General features: G+C 36.8%; 3 protein-coding genes across 3 annotated transcripts; 1 reads left to right on the top strand and 2 right to left on the bottom strand.

The window, feature by feature from the left end:
- Nucleotides 1-100: 100 nt before the first annotated feature.
- On the bottom strand, nucleotides 101-3651 carry LOC111805217 (double-stranded RNA-binding protein 1). The gene is made up of 3 exons (XM_023690163.2): nucleotides 3483-3651; nucleotides 2748-3010; nucleotides 101-1227 (listed from the first exon to the last, which is right to left on the bottom strand). Exons 1-3 carry the CDS (start codon nucleotides 3505-3507, stop codon nucleotides 472-474), a joined length of 1044 nt encoding a protein of 347 aa, XP_023545931.2. The 5' UTR covers nucleotides 3508-3651; the 3' UTR covers nucleotides 101-471.
- Nucleotides 3652-4564: 913 nt separating this feature from the next.
- On the bottom strand, nucleotides 4565-7901 carry LOC111805216 (VIN3-like protein 2). The gene is made up of 4 exons (XM_023690162.2): nucleotides 7603-7901; nucleotides 6502-7138; nucleotides 5954-6273; nucleotides 4565-5788 (listed from the first exon to the last, which is right to left on the bottom strand). Exons 1-4 carry the CDS (start codon nucleotides 7649-7651, stop codon nucleotides 4968-4970), a joined length of 1827 nt encoding a protein of 608 aa, XP_023545930.2. The 5' UTR covers nucleotides 7652-7901; the 3' UTR covers nucleotides 4565-4967.
- A 2928-nt stretch (nucleotides 7902-10829) lies between these two features.
- On the top strand, nucleotides 10830-16803 carry LOC111805436 (GATA transcription factor 25). Its single transcript, XM_023690539.2, has 7 exons — nucleotides 10830-11365; nucleotides 11581-11664; nucleotides 11752-11885; nucleotides 12055-12162; nucleotides 12362-12467; nucleotides 16202-16261; nucleotides 16373-16803. Exons 1-7 carry the CDS (start codon nucleotides 11078-11080, stop codon nucleotides 16481-16483), a joined length of 891 nt encoding a protein of 296 aa, XP_023546307.1. The 5' UTR covers nucleotides 10830-11077; the 3' UTR covers nucleotides 16484-16803.
- The last annotated feature ends 942 nt before the right edge of the window (nucleotides 16804-17745 follow it).

Raw genomic sequence — 17745 nt, 5'->3', positions numbered from 1 at the left:
AAACAACAATTCGAACCTATCTCAGCGAACAAGACACTAATTACTACCATCTCAAAGATCATTAGTTAAATCCCTACTCAAAATTCTTAGAACTCGAAAATGGAAAAGAAAAGCTTCAGAAGCAGGTATGATTTAAATAATACTGGACAGGGTGCTAAGGTATAATTTGTAAGGATAGATATCAGGAAATTACAGCCACGAAAATATCAAAGCACGATTTCTATACTAAAAGCTAATCTCACAACGCTCTGATCACTGCAACTGCTCTCGGATAGTTGGCCCTTAAAATGGCTGGTCTCAGATCTTCAATAAATCTACTCATGAATCTCTCAGTTTTACTACTTATACCAACTGCAAAACCAAGCTAAGCATAACTCAAACCAGGATTTCGTAGTTTTGTTGGGGTCCTGTAAGTCAGAGCCCTCAAGCACAAAGCTGCTCTTAATGACACAGGTACAAAGGAACGGTCGATCAGTGAAGCTCCCCTGTCACTCCAGTGGCCACATTCGCCACTTCACCACAAGTAGCTTGAACGTCAGGGAGAGGAAAACTCATAACATCAGAAGTTGAACAGTTTATTTGATTGGAACTGAAAGTATCCAGACGATCATTTCCGAAATTACCATTCGGGAGCGGAGGCGTGTCGCTTTGGATGTTAGAGACCAGGACATCATTGCCACTTGAGCTTAGGTCTGTCGTTTTATACTCGGAATTCAGCACGGTGTCTTTGGCTAATTCAACAGATTCCCCTAAACCTGGCACCGGGTCGACCCCAGTAGTTTCAAGAGGTTCGAAGGATGATCTATCAAAGTTAAACTCCAAATTGGGCAGTCCATTTCTGTGGCCTTTTTTCTTTGACACCACCTTCTTGAATCGGCCTTTCTTTATTCGGGGTGCTCCAGCAGTTTTCGGTTTAACTGAGCAATCTGCTGCTTCTTTCCTCTTGCACGGGATCACAGTGAGCTGAACTTGATTGACAGAATTCTCAGGCAGCGAAGTCGGGCAAGACTGGATAGCTAACAAAGCAGTTCTTGCAGCTTTAATTTCTGCTTCTTTCTTTGTTTTTGCTGCAGCACCAATGTATCGGATCCCTCCAATCTCTACTGTACACGAGAAAAGGGGCGTTCTGCCCGAACTATCATCTTTTTTGCATTGATATAGTGGGATTGCAAAGTTCATCTTCTGTGCATATTCCTGAAGCAGATTTTTGCATAGTCCTGTTTCATGCTGGAAAAAGGTAAGGTTGTCAAAGAAAAGATGCGGAAAATACACTGCCACAGAAAGCATAATTTCTTCTTTTTACTTCCACCACCGCTAAAAAAAAGCAGGAAGTACAATCTGTTTAGTAAGAGCCCAATAGTTTTAGGCCCATTCTTTATTTAGGAGTTTGAATTTAGATAACATACAGAAATTTGAAGCTTTCTTATTTATTCAAAACAAACTGCTTGGGATAATGTATTATCATTGAAACAAGCGGAAGTACTTCTGCCAAATGAGACTCCAAAGAAAAGGATACAACTCTGCTGCTTTATTTACTATGTAACCTGATAATAAGAGGATACAGCAAAAGACCGGCCAAATTCCCACAACAATTTTCAGCGTAGAAGATGACTGTTTGCATAATAGATCTGGAAGTCCTCTAGTATATGATTCAAAGAATGAACTGTACATAATCGATTTCTATTGTCCCCACATCACTTATTTGTCAATGTTAAGCCCCCTGTACTCTACTATTCCATTAAAAGACACACTTCATAATCGATTTATACCTCTTAAATAACTTTTTTTTCTCAATGAAGTTAAGAATAAAACGAACCTTTTTCCTTTCCCTTTCCCTTTTTCTTGTTCTTCTTTTCTTTTTCTTTTTTTTTTTAAGAACCACACTTCTCATTGATACATCGAAGAGTTTAAAAAAAAAAAGTATTTATCCTTTTGAACAGTATTTATTTACATAAAAAGGCAATTAGAATTAATTATAAATGAGTTAGATAGAGCACTCTGGGAAGATTCATGAAAGTTTGTTAGGCCTACTTTCTTCCCAACCCAACACTTTTGTCCTAAAAAAACCTTTGGTTTCTTTCTATAAGTTTATGTGTGGTATTCTAGGTAAGTGATGGTCGAATCAAAAGCACAAGTTATGGGTAGTTGGAGCTTCCTCCAATTATGACATTGGTCAAGCCTGTTGGATCTTTCCTACCCCAAAGCAACTGTTAGTGAGAGTTGAGAAGGTCTTTCCTAGCTTATGTTTAAGTTCCTCGGTGGTTTCAGATTGAGAAAATGTGTAATATTAAGCCAAAAGAGGGCTATAAAACAACTTACCATATAACAGCCAAATCCCACCGCTAGCTGATATTGTCCTCTTTGGACGTTCCCCTTTGGGTTTCCCCTCAATATCTGTTAACGGTGGGCTTGGGCTGTTACATACCAGATAGCACCCTAAATAAGAATTTCATAGGAACGAACAATCAGGCATAGCCTAAACAAGAAGGTTGTTATGGATAGTTTAGGTGAGAGGAGTAGAGAAGGATTGTGCACAGAAGTTCAATCTAGGTCCTCATGACTTGAATCCATGACTTAGAAGAAATCTAATAGGTTGGATACTGAAATGCATTTAGTAAATGCAAATACCAAAATTTCCCTCAATTTATGTCAGTCAAACTTCAAATAATCATCCAACAAATAATGGACTCTGACATTTGGTTATTGAGAGGTCCACAAAAAACTATAAATGGTATATGAAATCTTACCACAGGTAGAGAGACATGTGGATTAAGATCATTAGATTTCGACAGCTCCATCAGAGCTACTTCAGCAGCTGACTGCTCTGCTGCCTTGCGATTAGAGAATCCAGGAAGTGAATCATATCTAACATCTTTAACGATCACCGTAGAATAAAATGTTGGCTCATGGGAAGGCCCTTCTTTGATAGTCTCATATACAGGTGTAGGAAGTCCCACCTTTTGTGCATATTCCTGCAGTCGACTTTTGAAAACATAGCAATTTGAAACACCTGATATGCATCCAAGAATAAGAAAAATAAGCACCAACAACATACTTGTCCAAAGCTAATAGTAACAAAATTAATAACAATAACCCATCATTCACAAATATATATATAATATCTAATAAATTGAATGAAAAACATTGGCACCATAACATCAAACACATCAAACACTTCAAACAAAAGGAATAAATTAAAATAACTTAGAACACATTCTTTAAAGAGAAAAATTGAGAAAGGTGAATTAACAACTTCAATTCTCAACGCGGACAATTTGTTAGCTCAGAATACTCTCCCTATCAGGGACCAATTCCGCCCAGTAAAATTAGCAAAATTCTCGGAAAATAATCTTTAAAAAATCCAAGTTACTTGAGAAATCCAACTAAAACAACATCAATACAGCAATCCAGACACCAGAGATAATAATAGAAACGACTCCGGAAAGTAGGTGCTCGAAAGTAAAAGGAAAGAAATGGAATACCTTGAAAGCTGTCCTTGGCCGGCATAGCTCCTGATGAGTAGATAAGAGGGAATCCTCTCTCACGAGAAGTGAGTATTCGTAAAGGCGAGAGGGAAGCAGTGCCGCTGGGCTTAGCTACTCAAAGTTCGGAGCCTAGGCGGTGCCCTAGGGCTAAAACCCATATTCCCATTACAATTTTTTTTTTTTTTTTTTTTTTTTTTTTTAATAATTATAACCTTAAAATACTCTTTGGGGAAAATAAATATGACAAAAGGGTAAAGTGAAGAGTTGGGACAATTTCTTTAAAGTTGAATTATTCAACTCATCATTGCTTTATAATGGTACTTCGTAAAAAAGAATGAAGGGCAAAATGGAGATTTATAATAAATTAAGGTACATTATAAGATTAATTATACTTTTAAGGCCATTTATATTATTTATTTTTTCGATTATCACGTTCTACAAGTTTTATATAAAATATTATTATTCAATACACAAAGAAAAAATAAGGAGATTAATTGATCTAAGTTGATCTAGAAGGGCCTAAGATCTATAAACTAGCCAACTACGTCACCACTCCTTTCTCCATCATACATTAAATTAAGCATGATTCTCAATTCTCTTTTTGTAAGGGTAATTTTGTAAATTTATAATAAACGTGTCATAATTATCCAAATAGTTCATTCTAGGTTCTAAACATACAAAAGTAACCATCTTGACTTTAGACAAATAATACTCAATATGACAAGCTAGCATGTAAGCATAATGTACCTTAGGTGGTTAGTATACGTGTGATTAGGACTTGGAATAAACTATTTGGATAATTACGTATATTATAAAATTATGAAATTGCCCTTATAACAAGAGAATTAAGAAGCATACCTAATTTAATGTATTCCAATTAATAAAGGGAGTAGTGACGCAATTGGCTGGAGCGTATGTCTCATATCTTTTAGAGCTATCCATTAGTTTTAAGCTCATCCAAACTCAATCTAAATAGCCCCTAATCATGATTTAATTAGTATTAAATGTTTAACCAAAAGACTAATTCATAGAGGGAGCCTAATTTTGAAAGCAAATCCAAAAATTAATGAACCTCCAAGTTAAAAGGAAATATTCCTGCGATTGATTAGTGCAGAAAGATGCCACTTGGCAATCCACGTCATCAGTTAAACAGTCTAACCAGGTAGCGAAAGATGCCACTTGGCAATCCACGTCATCAGTCGAACAGTCTAACCACGTGAGCTCTGAGGAGGAAAGAAAAAACAAAGCTCCATACAGTTTCCTGTTTGACGCATCGGAAACAACTGTTTCATGAATAAGTTGAACCGTATGAACAGCATCTGAAAGTGACATTCCAAAAGCCCAAAACCAAGTACAGCATGATCAAATCAGCCAGCCAGCAGTCACAAAAAGGCCTACATACTTCGCTTGTTTGTTTCACACTAGCGCAAGATATGGTATGTTCAAATCTATAAGAGACAGCCTACATTACCTATACAGCTTTTAACGCCATATCCAATTGCAGTATTCATGCTTCGAAGTAGGTTTCTGGTTACAGAAGATCTCATCCATGAAGGTGTGGCTTAGCTGACCCGCCAAGCTCGGTGGGTCGTCGATCAAAGCATCGACAAAAGCACTAACAACTCTTCTGTCTTTCATTGATGCTTTCAAGCTGAACCAAGTCAGGAACTTCACTCGAAAGTCCTCATCGATGTGCGCTTCGTGCTCTAGCCACTTCACCATTCTAACAGAATAATCGTAGTCGGACTCTTCAGCTCTCCTTTTACAATTCGAACCGAGAAGGGTGCGTGTCTCGCTTATTTTACAAGGAGTGGAAGGACAGACTGATATTGGTTTCATTGAAGTGATTGAGTTCTTTGGAGAGGGATTTTTGTATAGCCCTTCAAATTTGCTCTTGTAGAATCCTCCATCCAATGGATGAAGATTTTTCGGGTTGTTTTTCGAATCCGCCCGAGAATGAAGTAGTTCAGAGTTCCTAATTTCTCCATTTCTATGCTTCCCCAAAGCTGGACATGGTGCTGATAATTTGGGGGTGACCCATTTGGCTTCCCAAACACCAAACACTTGTGTGCTACTAAATAAAGAAACCTTGCAGTAGTACTCAGTTGAAGGAAGAAGATCATTGATCTTAAACTTTTTTTCTGGCTTCAATGCAATGAAAGATGGCTGGTCGGGATAATCCTCGGCGTTTGCTTTACGATGCCAAAGCCTGCAGCCTAAGAAGTCTTTTAACAGATGATCATCATATTGGAGCACAACAACCACAGAGGTAGGGGAAGAATCCTCAAATAGAATCTCACAGTCTGCCAAGGAAAATTGCAATGAACAGTGAAAAATGGAATTTCATGGCAGAATCACACAGATAATAAGCATCACATCTAATTCCAACTTCGAATCGAATTTAAAAGAGGAAGAACATATCAATTCATGAAATCAATTCTTTCTGGGAAAGAAGAGATGACACTTACTCAATGCTTCTCTCTTTTGCATACAATCTCTGTAAGGGCCGCAACACATAGAATCAAAGGCCTCCACAGCAGAAGCACATAGTTTCTGGACCTCCGCACCACAGGACAGCCGATTGACAATACCCCTTGCCATCCTTAAGCAAACCTCATGGAGGGGCCCCACTTCATTTGTCAGCATAGTCACGGCCAATTCTACTGTTTTGTGCAATTCTTTGTGTAGATTTGTCCCTACAAGAATCTTGTGACACAAGGATAGTCTAAGACATAGTACATCCACTCTTCTGGCCTCCTTGGCATTTAGCAGTTGTCTTCTCCAACTTCTGTAAATCAGCAACTTTCTAATCAGTTGATAAACTAACCCAAATATAGATATAATTAGGCTTACAACGTGGCTAGTGAATCTAGTTTGTATATTGCCTGCATGTCGAAAAATTATAGGACACCGATTCGGTTGTCTTATACGTCACGTTCGGAGACGTATCCAAGTCGAACAATAATTCAGCTAAGAATTCTAACTTAGGAGTAAAAGAGTGCGAACTGTAACTTACCCCATCAATCCATTGATCTTTCCACACGAGACGCAGTAAAAACTTCCATCTAGCTTTTCACAGAGACTATTCTTCACAATTCCAGACCTTTCATGCTTCAGGGCACACTCCAAATGACATGACATTCCACAAGAACCGTTCTCATTAGAAGGGTCAGAGCCACAGGTCAGCCAAAGACTTGGATCCTTGTTATCATCGTAACAATGACAGATGCAACATGAACATCTCTTACAAAAAGCAAAAACTGGATTTAGAGGTGCTTTACAAGCCACATTCTGACAAAATTTGACTTCAGAAAATTCCTCATCAGTCTCCAAGGAAGTGTTGTTATTTGAATCCGAAAGCACAACCGATGATCGGTCCGTGTTTCGGGGCCTCTTATGGCCAGTTTGGGTTTTGTCTAGTAAAGAAACATCGGATTTCTGAGAGTACAACTTCAAAAGGTGCTCTATCATTTGAGATTTGGAATATCCTGTGTACTTCCTTTCTTTCCCCATTTCAGCACAGATGATCTCAAGTAGCTCCCTACGGGTAAAAGAACTAAGAATTTCAGTGGCGGCTTTGGACTTTAGAACAATCTCATGGATTATCTCCTTCTTCTTTTCCATACTCATCTTGCTGCTGCATTTTCCATAACCTGAAACACAAGCATGTCTCATGCGTTCACTGAATCCAGACATTCGACCAAACACGCAGCAGAATCACAAGTGAATAACAAAATCAGACAAACAAAAATCAAATTACATCCACCAAAATAGATCGTGCAATGCAATGGCCTGATAAAGATGATCCAAAAGGAGAAACCACACATCAAAAACAATGTCGATAAACAGCCACATCAAACATGAAGATACTGTTCGGAAAAAGGGGAGAAAATTTAAAAAGGAAAAAAAAGAAGAACCAAAAGCAAAGAGACAGAGAAAGAAAAAGCCAAAACAAAATAAATGCTAAAGCCAGACGACATGAATGACATTGTCCAAGAAGTTGCAAAGACATTGATATCAACATAGCGCTTAAATGCAAAGACGAACAGAACATCGATCAAAATCCTTGTGAAGAACAAAAAACAACAAAAATCAAAACCGTAAACTGAAGTCTCACCGTCGAACGCTGGATCTAAGCCGGAAAATCTCTCCTCTGGTTCGCTCATTGTACGCAATGATAATACGAAGAAGAACACACAAAAATCAGAAAAATGAAAGACGAAAATTAGCGTATAGCTTGAACTGTAAAGTGGCTCTTCAATGGCCAAAAACAAAGAATAAATATAAGATAAAGTTCTTCAAGCACAGTGAACGGAGACGGAGAATTTCAGAGAGAGAGAGAGAGAGTGAAAAAGAAAAAGGAGAGAGAATCGGAGTGGAAAATAATAAAAAAATAAATAAAAATTATGGGCTAATAACAAATATGAATTACCATTAATATACAAATGCGAGAGTTGGTATGGAACTGTGAAGAAATGGCCAGAAGAACTGAGAATTTTAAATTTTATTTAATAATTATTATTTATGGCGCGTGACAGACCACGCGCCGCGTAGTACGATTTGACGTGATCGAGGATTTCGGCTTCGGTTTCTTTTTTTTATTTTTTATTTATTTAAATAATAACTTTTTCTTTTATTCTGTTTCCGGTGATCACCGCTCGGAAAGTTTTAAGGGAGACGAAGCCTTTTTCTCCAGGGAGGGAATGCTATGGTGCGGCACTTCACATGGTTAGTTCGGTGTGGGTCGTTGAATCACGGCCGTGCATTTAAGATCGGATTGTGGAGATTCGTGCTTGGGGAGTGGGACCCACTTGTAGGTAGGCTGTAGGTATCATCTACGATCCCAACTTTCCATGCAAATATTAGGGTTGATATATGGGCATTTAGGTCGCTTCCTAGGTGGATGCAGTTACCCAACGGCCATTCAATTGCTCCTATATCACCTTCTATTATTATTATTATAATTAATATATGCCATTTTTTAACTTATTGGCATAGCTTTTTCAAAAAGATAAAAATAATTATAAAATTTTGTATATTAATTATTTAATTCTTAAACATTACTCGTGAAATATTGTTTGATTTATCTGGATATTTTACTTTATATATATATATATATAATTTATATTAAAAAATGAAAATTATCATTTAATGTTTTTGTAAATAATTCTTTTAAAAAATTTATGAAAATGAAAAAAAAAAATTGTGTGGAAATTCCATCCCTCCAATTTCCTAATATTTATCTTAATGGGTCTAATACGACTCCCCATGGTATGAAATTGTCCACTTTGAACATAAGCTCTTATGACTGGCTTCGTACCAATGGAGGGAGCATTTCTTGATTATAAATTCATGACCATTTCTTAAATTAGTAGACGTCGGACTTTCATCCAATAATTTATATAATTAAGAAAATTTCCGGTGTGAAACATATTTTAAAATATAAATAGTTAAAAAATTAGGTTATAATTTGTGTTTCTACGTGTATATTATGAGATTTAAAGGTTGGAAACAAGATGTTGGATTTGATAGTTAATAAAAATTTTGTCGCATAGATTTATTAGTTGATATTACTAACGTTGATTAATAAGTCATATGTTCGAATTTTCGTTTTATATATCGTGGAACTAAAGAGTTTAATCTAATGACCGACTAAATTATATTTAATTTCATGTTGAAAATTATTCATTTTAAAAAATTTGAAACAAAGACAAATATAAAAAAATAATAATAATTCATTAAGGGTAACTTATTTATTTTGCTTACGTCGTCGTTTTGGGTTAAATGTGAAAAGAATATATATATATAATGACAATCATTGACTAAAATTGGGCAAAAGCTAAAGCAAAGGGAAATGTCAAACGCACTAAAGTTAAAAACTCATAATTAAATGGGACAAAAATAATAACAATAATAAAAATATAATGGGGAAAAATGGAATTTCAGCCCCCAATAACACGTGATTGGGCAGGCTTCCACATATATATTATTGAGATTTATAATAATTAAAAATTATATTTTTAACACAAAATTTAACTCAAATTTGAGAAAATGAATACCTCCTAATTAGGATTAAATTAGGCTAATTTTACTTTATAATTGGATAAGGTATTAAATGGGTTAAGGATCCCGTCAAATTTCGAGGCTATGAGTCAGTCTCTTTCTCGTGTTCTATTGTTTACAGTTAAACGGTTTATAATGATACAAGTCAGTCTCTTTCCGGTCAAACTTCAAGGCTACGAGTCAGTTTCTTTTCTTGTGTTCTATTGTTTACAGTGAAATGGTTTATAATGATACCGAGACAACGCGATGTAATGCTCTCATATAGTGGTTGTTTAGTAGACTCCCTTATTATTTTTCATACAAGGTAAATTTTTAACAAGTTAGTGTTCGACGACATAATGGTTATTTAAAGGTTTTCTCTGTGATGTCCCACGTTGGTCGGGGAGAAGAACAAATCACCCTTTACAAGGGTGTGAAAACTTTCCTCTAGTAGATGCGTTTTAAAGCTTTGAGGAGAAACCCGAAAGAGGACAATATCTGCTAGCGGTGGATCTGGGTCGTTACATTCTCCTTATCAAACGACAATGTAACTCTATAGACAACGAGATAGCTTGAAGATCACCCACCATGTGCGTCTTTGCCTTTCGTTTCAATGCCCTTCGTTCTTTACGAATAAGAAAATATGTACGATGCACGTAATTAACAGGATAAAAAAAAAAAAAAAATAATATATATATATATATATATATATGTATATATATATATATATTCTAAAAAATATTAATATTTACATATATACGTGTATAAAAGTTAACAAATTATAAAATAACTGTATTTTATAAAATATAAAATGTTGGCTTGAAAATCCACTCTATATACATTATTATTATTATTATTTTTTTTTACCTTTACAAAATTATGTTAGTACATGATATATAGATTTATATAAATATTGTGAATGTTAATTTATAAATTAGAAAAATCTATAATAATTTATTATATTTTTTCACACGTAAATTTTCATAATAAACATTTAATTATATGCTTAATTTAGTTACTCAATTTAATGGAAATTATCTAATAAATCTAAAAATGTTGAATTTTGTGACTAAAATATTCCTTTTTAAGAAATACATAAATGGAAAAGACCATTAAATTTTATTAAAAAACACAAAATTAATGATAAAATTTAAAATTATTCTAAAAATGTATATTTAGAATTTTTTCTACTAAAATAATAAATGGAAATTGAAAATATTTTTTATGGGCCAAAATTAAAAAAATAATATATATGACATTATTTTGTAATTATTTTATAAATTATGTTAATTTTGAAGAAATCTTTAATCTACATTCCTCTGTCGAACGCCTTTCTCTCACTTCCAAGAGTTCCCAAACGCAACGATGGCCACTGTAACTACAGACTCCGCGACATCTTCACACAGGCTTCTTTGAGCTCCTCTTCCTCCATTGTCTGTTTGTCGGCCTCGATTCTCATCTATTTGTTCTGTTAATTTTCTCGCCGGCCATTCCTGATTTCCCCATTCTGCAATGCTGCAAACACCTTTGATTTTGTTCTGCCGGAGTTAATGTACGGACGAGCTGAACCGTTGACCATGGGCGACCAGATCGCCTCCACCCCGGACTGCGGCGACACCGGCGAGCCCTTGGATAATCGCCTTGTTCGATACGGAGCTCACTCGCTCGAAGACGGCGCTGGAGTTGGCAGCATGATCGAGGATCTCAACCCAGATGCTGTCTATGTTTCGGCCGGTGATGGTTCGGATATGGCTGTTCAACGCAGCGATGGTTCAAGCCAGCTCACTCTTTCGTTCCGTGGTCAAGTCTATCTCTTCGACGCAGTGTCTCCTGAGAAGGTAAAGTGGTTATGCGATTTAGGGTTTTAGTTTTTCAATTTTTTTCTTCTCGGTGCTCTGAATTATCGTAATGGGACCGGGTTTATGAATCTTGTGAGTTTTCAGAATGGAATACATTGTATTTTTCCTCAATTTCTATGGCGGCCTTAAGGGGTGGGAGAATTGAACATTAGGTTGGTTAATTGTAGAATAATGACATTCCGCCTGCATTATAGGTTCAAGCAGTATTGTTGTTGTTGGGTGGCTGCGAACTATCTTCGGGTCAGCAAAGCGTGGATTTGGTAAATCAGAATCAGAGGGTACTACTGGAGACTTGTATGAGTATGACATTCTTTTAGGAGAAATGTATGTTTTACTTTTTAATTTGTTTCCTTCATATTTTATAGAATGCTATTGATTTACCCGGTCGCAGTAGTCAACCGCAAAGGGCGGCCTCGTTAAATCGGTTTCGACAGAAGAGGAAGGAGCGATGTTTTGACAAAAAAGTTAGATATGGTGTCCGTCAGGAGGTTGCTCTCAGGTCTGGCGTTAAACATGTTAAGTTACCGGCTGAATTTTGTTTATTTCTATCGCAGTTTCGTACATTAGACGTTTTTTAGTTCGTGCACGTTGTGTTTCCACTCAATCTTTTGCATTTGAAAGAACTCTGGGATTTTGATCTCTTATTTAAGTTGATAAAGTAATTGCAGGATGCAACGCAACAAAGGACAGTTTACTTCTTCCAAGAAGCCTGATGGTTCGTATAGCCATGACAGTGTCTCAGAGTCTCGTCGAGATGAAAATCCACTTGAAACTTCGTGAGTTTTCACGGTCCTTTAAATTATAACGATGTGAATCAACTATTTTAACACTTGAATGCTGCCTGTGGAATTTGGCATTTCATTTCAGTATCAGAATTTGTAGTCTGTTATATGCCAGATTCACGTTTATATCTTATATATATACGTTGTTATCAAAAATCTTATTTATACCTATGCAATTTTGTACTTTCTATAGATGCACAAATTGTGGCGTAAGTTCAATGGTGACCCCAATGATGCGACGAGGACCATCTGGGCCTAGATCACTTTGTAACGCTTGTGGACTTTTTTGGGCTAACAGGGTAAGTATGATCCTGAAGAAGTTGATACTTTGTACTATTTATTATATTTTAGGAAAGCTGCACTTTCCCTTGATGGTCCGGCTAATGAATATCCCAGACCTTTGCATGGAACTTATTGGCTTTTATGATGTAACGTGCGTCATCTTTATGCTTTTGCCTAATTGTGTGTGAACTTTTGTTTTCGAGTGCTTGTTTGCTTGGGTGTGTTGTCATTTTCATTGATCTGTATGGGGCACGATGATTCTAGGCTTTAGCTGCCTTAGGATGAGGTCACCAGTGGAAATAGAAAAGGTGATGATAGGGTGTCTAGGTTATTTTGGGTCTTTTTGGTGGTTATTGGTCTTTAAGAAAATTTGTTGACGTGGTTAAAAATTTCTATATCAAACAACTTTCACCCGTTCTTGCATTTTTCTTCTTATTCTAACACAATCTTTCTGCTTCTCTATTACCTAAGTAACCACCTGTAACGGCCCATGTCCACCGCTAGTAGATATTATCCTCTTTGGGCTTTCCCTTCTGGGTTTCCTCTCAAGGATTTAAAATGCGTTTGCTAGAGAGAGGTTGCCACACCCTTATCTCCTCCCCAACCGATGAGGGATCTCATAATCCACCCCTTTTCGGGGCCCAGCGTCCTTGCTAGCATTAGTTCCCTTCTCCAATCGATGAGGGACTCCCCAATCCACCCCCTTCGGGGCCAGCGTCCTTGCTGGCACACCGCCACCTCATGAAAATATCTCCCTTTTCCCTTTATTCTTCCATTTTGCTGCTTCTTGATGTAGTGTAATTAGAAGTAGTTTTGTAGTTTTTGTTTGAATTGTTAACCATTTTTTTATTTTTCTAGTTAGTTAGTTGGTTTATTTGGATTATTTGGCTATAACTTCTCTATAGAGTTGATGAACTTTTGATCATTAATAGAGGTTTAGTTAAAATTTCTTTGAGATTTTTCTCCTTCGATTCTTGGTTGCCTGACCTCCCTTGATTGTTGTTTTAATTTTCTTGTTCAATAATTATTTCTATCTCTATCCTATTTTGCTTTTCTCTTGTTTATTCCGCCTGTCCTCTTTGCTTCTTTCACTTTCTGTTCATCTCTTCCATGCAGTTTCTTTTGATGTTCCTTTTGAACTTGGTTAAGTTCTGAAAATTATTTTCTTCCCTAGACCTACCACCCCCATCCCATCCTAAATCTTCTGCAAGGATGCTCAACTCAACTTGATTAAATGACTGTCACCCTCCAACCCAGCACTATCCCAATAAAATCTCCCAACGTTTTAGATGTTCCTTTTGAACTTGATTTTTCCTAGCTTTATATAACTAGCTTTCCATTTCCCTTCAAATCCTTCACTGCTTCATTGTGGATCATTACTGCATCCAAATTTGTATATTTTTTTTTGTTAAAGCCCAATTGTCAGTTTTCGATCATGTGAGGAAGAAAAAGAGAAAAAAAAAAAAGAAAGAAAAAAACAACAAAAAATTCTATTATACCTCTCCTTTTCACGAAAAAGGAAGGTTTTTGTGAGAATATGGGGTGTGATTCTTTGAGGGCTTTGGAGAGAAAGAACAACATACTTTTTAGAGGGTAGGAGAGACCTCTGTGCAAGGTGTGGGCCTTGGTTAGTTCGGTGTGCCCCTGTGGGCTTGTGTGACTGAGCCTTTTTGTATTTTTTTTAAGTTGATGAGAACCTTCCCAACAAAATCATGGAACACCTTAAGCACACCCATTATATTCGTCTTTTTTAAGAATTCTAGAGCGAACCCCACTGCCCATATCTTTGTTCAAGGTGCCTCTCTATAACCAAAATTTCCAGTGTTCTCCCAATTGGTTTGTGACTGCAGTTTTGAGCATAAAACTCTGACTGGATTCAGCGGTGTGCAACTTCTGGAAATAGTAAATAATTAATGACCCCCTCGCCTTTGGGTTGAGAATTGTCAAGTGTTTGAATACATTTCTCTTTGTTATATAAATAAGAGAACTATCAGTGTTTCTGATTTTGGAATGGATTATTAAGTTCTAGAACCAATTCAAACCGAGTATATTTGGTTGAGACACTACAGTGGTTTCTTAACTACTGCTGATTGATCCTGGTAAACGTAAAATTTGGAAATGATTGCTGTGGGTTCAGTTGAAAGTGGTCCATGGTCAGGGAACTGAGCCACAAACACCCTCAGGTTGAATAAACCTGTTCTCATGCTCCTATATACTAAACATAGCACGCAGACGTGCACAGACTGTGTGTGGTGGCGTGCATACCTGCTAATGTTATGATTATTTCTATTGCCTTATGGCTTTATAAAAATACATTTATGCATCACGTGTATAAATTGATATATGAATCTTGAACTATATTCATACATGATTATGCATGCGTAGTGTCAATTCACACTTCAACGTTACAGTCATAGTGAGATCGTTTTAATATTTGATTGTGCTTCTTTTATTTGCACTTACAAGGTGAACGGGGGCAGAACAAAACCCTCCTAACTTGTGGTAGATTTTAAGTTTCATATATAATAGTTGATATTTTATAGTTGCCAATAAATTTTCAAGAACTTTTAAAGATTATAGTACTCAAAAAGTCAGAATGTTAAACTTTATCCTATTGTAAGAGAATTTGTGGCTGATGCCCCTGGAGGTGAGGGAGTCGAGTGCATTTGCATTTCTATTATATCAAGTTTAGATTTTTCTATTTTGATGATCCATGTGAATTTTACAATTGTCTTCTATTCCTATTATGGTTGTTACCATTTGTTATTATCCCTATTCCCTAGAGGTGTAAGAATTTGAACCGAATCAGTTCGGTTTGTGCTGGTTCTTGATAACCGAGGTTCGGTTTGGATCTGTATCAAAACAACAAATCCACACCGACATTTTAGGGTTTAGTTCTCTCATATTTCCCCTTTGCGCCATCCTTGTTCACACTCACAGCCTTCTCTCTCAAGTTTCAATGTCCAACTATGACCATTCACAAGGAGACGACACTCCCTCTAGTGAGCGGCAAAATACTCTGGTGGTTCTTCCCCAATGCTGGCAAACAACGAACGTCGTTCCTCCTATTTCTCTTAACGCCCAATGCTGCCCACATCTTTCCCTAACGAATTCCAACGTGGTATCCACTATCTCCACTGCAACAATTTCCATCTCATCCCTGATTCATCTTCCTCAAATCAGTCTCAAAATCTCTCCAAGTTTGAGGGAAGAAACAAAGAACCCCATCTGGATTTCACCTCAAACTTCTTTAACTACCCACTCTACCCCCTCTGTTTTTACCCTTCTATGTTGTTGAGATTCCTGTAAATTGTATGGTTGTCTGGGGTTATGGTTTTGATGTTGTAGAGTGTTGAATTTCCGTGTCGAAGGAGGATTTTTCGAGTGTTTGCTGTGCTTGGGGAGGAAGGAACTATAGGGAGCAAGAGTGGTCCTTGACGTCGAAAATCCAAGGAAAGAAAAAAACCTTAAAACCGACACTGGGTCGGATCAGGTTTATCCTTTGCAGAACTGAACCAGTGGGGGTTGGACTGGTTCTGCAGTAGTAGACCCGACCTGGCCCGACCCATTTTCACCCCTGCTATTCTCTATGCTTGAACGTCTATTTCGTTATGTATACTGTTTAATTGGCAATTTCATTTGCTTTCGCATTTTGAGCCGAGCATCACTACTGCTAAGACTTCATTATTCTCTTGAACAATCTGCTTTTAAGCTATCCAATTTTCAATGTCTTGTTCATGCAACATTGCAGGGCACTTTAAAGGATCTTTCAAAGAGAAGTCAGGACCATCGGGTGACTCCGGCCGAACAGGTATGCACCGATTGTCGAAATTCTTCTTCTTTGTTTCATTTTTGATGAACTCATTCTGGTTTTATATGTTGTATTCCATGTTCCAACCCCCAACTAATTTCATCATTTTAGTGTGAAAGTGATGCTGCCAAGGACTTCGACTGCAGACGTGGTAACCATGCACCAAACAATCTCGTTTCTTTCCCAAATGGTGATACCTCTACTTTAATGGCTGAGCATTAGAAAGAATTACGTTTGTCATTACAGATAAAAAAAAAAAAAAAAAAGGCCATTTCTGGCTGCTTCTGGCTTCATTCCATCACGCCCTCGTTTTGGAAATTTTACAACGTGGGTTGTAGAATGTACAGATATAGCAATGCCTTAAATTAAATACGAGAAGAAAAACATCTTCTCCTCATTATGTCACCCTCTTACCTACCCTATAAACTACTGCTGATTGCCTTCTTTTTCTCTCTACCAATTTTCGATATCCCTCATGGTGTGTAGATTTGAACGTCTGAGCTCGAGAAAAAGAATATATGTCAATTACCATTTTGTGTTCATGCCGGTGATTACCTTTTTCCATTATATTTTATTATGATGTATACATTTGTCATTAGATTGATTAGGGACCAAACTATTAAGTCGGTTAAAAATGCTGGACACAACGGGCTAAAAGGGTCGACTTAATGGTGTGGTCTTAATCTCAGAAACTTCTCTCAGCCTCACTAGGGTGTGGCTACATTTATATTTTCTAGATTTTATTAGTCTCGTTTAGACCTTACTTTTAATTTGGCTATACTCTAAAAACTTACGCAAGACAATTTTTATGTTTCAGTTAGCGAGCTAAAATATTAAAGGCTTGGACTCATATAGATTTTTTCATAACACGTTATACTTAGTGCTTAATTGGCAATTTACTCATGTGTAGAGTCGTGTTCATCTAACATAGTATTAGAGTAATGTTAGACGAACACTACTCTTCACAATGGTATGATATTGTCCACTCAACATAAGTTCTCATCGCTTTGTTTTGGGTTTCTCCAAAAGGCCTCATACCAATAGAGATAGTATTTTTTTATTATAAACCCATAATCATTTTTTAAATTAGCGGCTGTGGGACTTTCATCCAACACATCCCATCGAACAAAGTGCGCCTTCCCTTAATTGAGGTTCGACTCCTCTTTCTTTTAGAGTCCTTTGTTAAACACTTGAGGATTTTTTGACATGGCTCTTAACCGTTTATTTTTTAGATAGGCAAGAATAAAAATTGGGGCCCCAAAAGCTAAAATTGCCCTTTGAATAAATGAAAGTTGGCGAGAGTGTCCATAGACAAAAAGGGGAAATGGAAAAAAGATAGTCAACGAGAAACAGACATAGTAAAGGCTTTATTTATTTAAGAATAGGGCCCACTTCTATATCCGAAATAATTTCACAAACATTATCCATTCAGCGGCTGTTAACAGCCGTTGGATCTGATTATAAAACCAACAATCCTGCCGCCC

The sequence above is a fragment of the Cucurbita pepo genome, chromosome 11, assembly GCF_057944985.1.
Source record: "Cucurbita pepo subsp. pepo isolate OVF chromosome 11, ASM5794498v1, whole genome shotgun sequence".
Classification (NCBI taxonomy): Eukaryota; Viridiplantae; Streptophyta; class Magnoliopsida; order Cucurbitales; family Cucurbitaceae; genus Cucurbita; species Cucurbita pepo.
The sequence above is the reverse complement of the archived record's forward strand: the minus strand, read 5'-3'. Positions and strand labels throughout refer to the sequence as shown.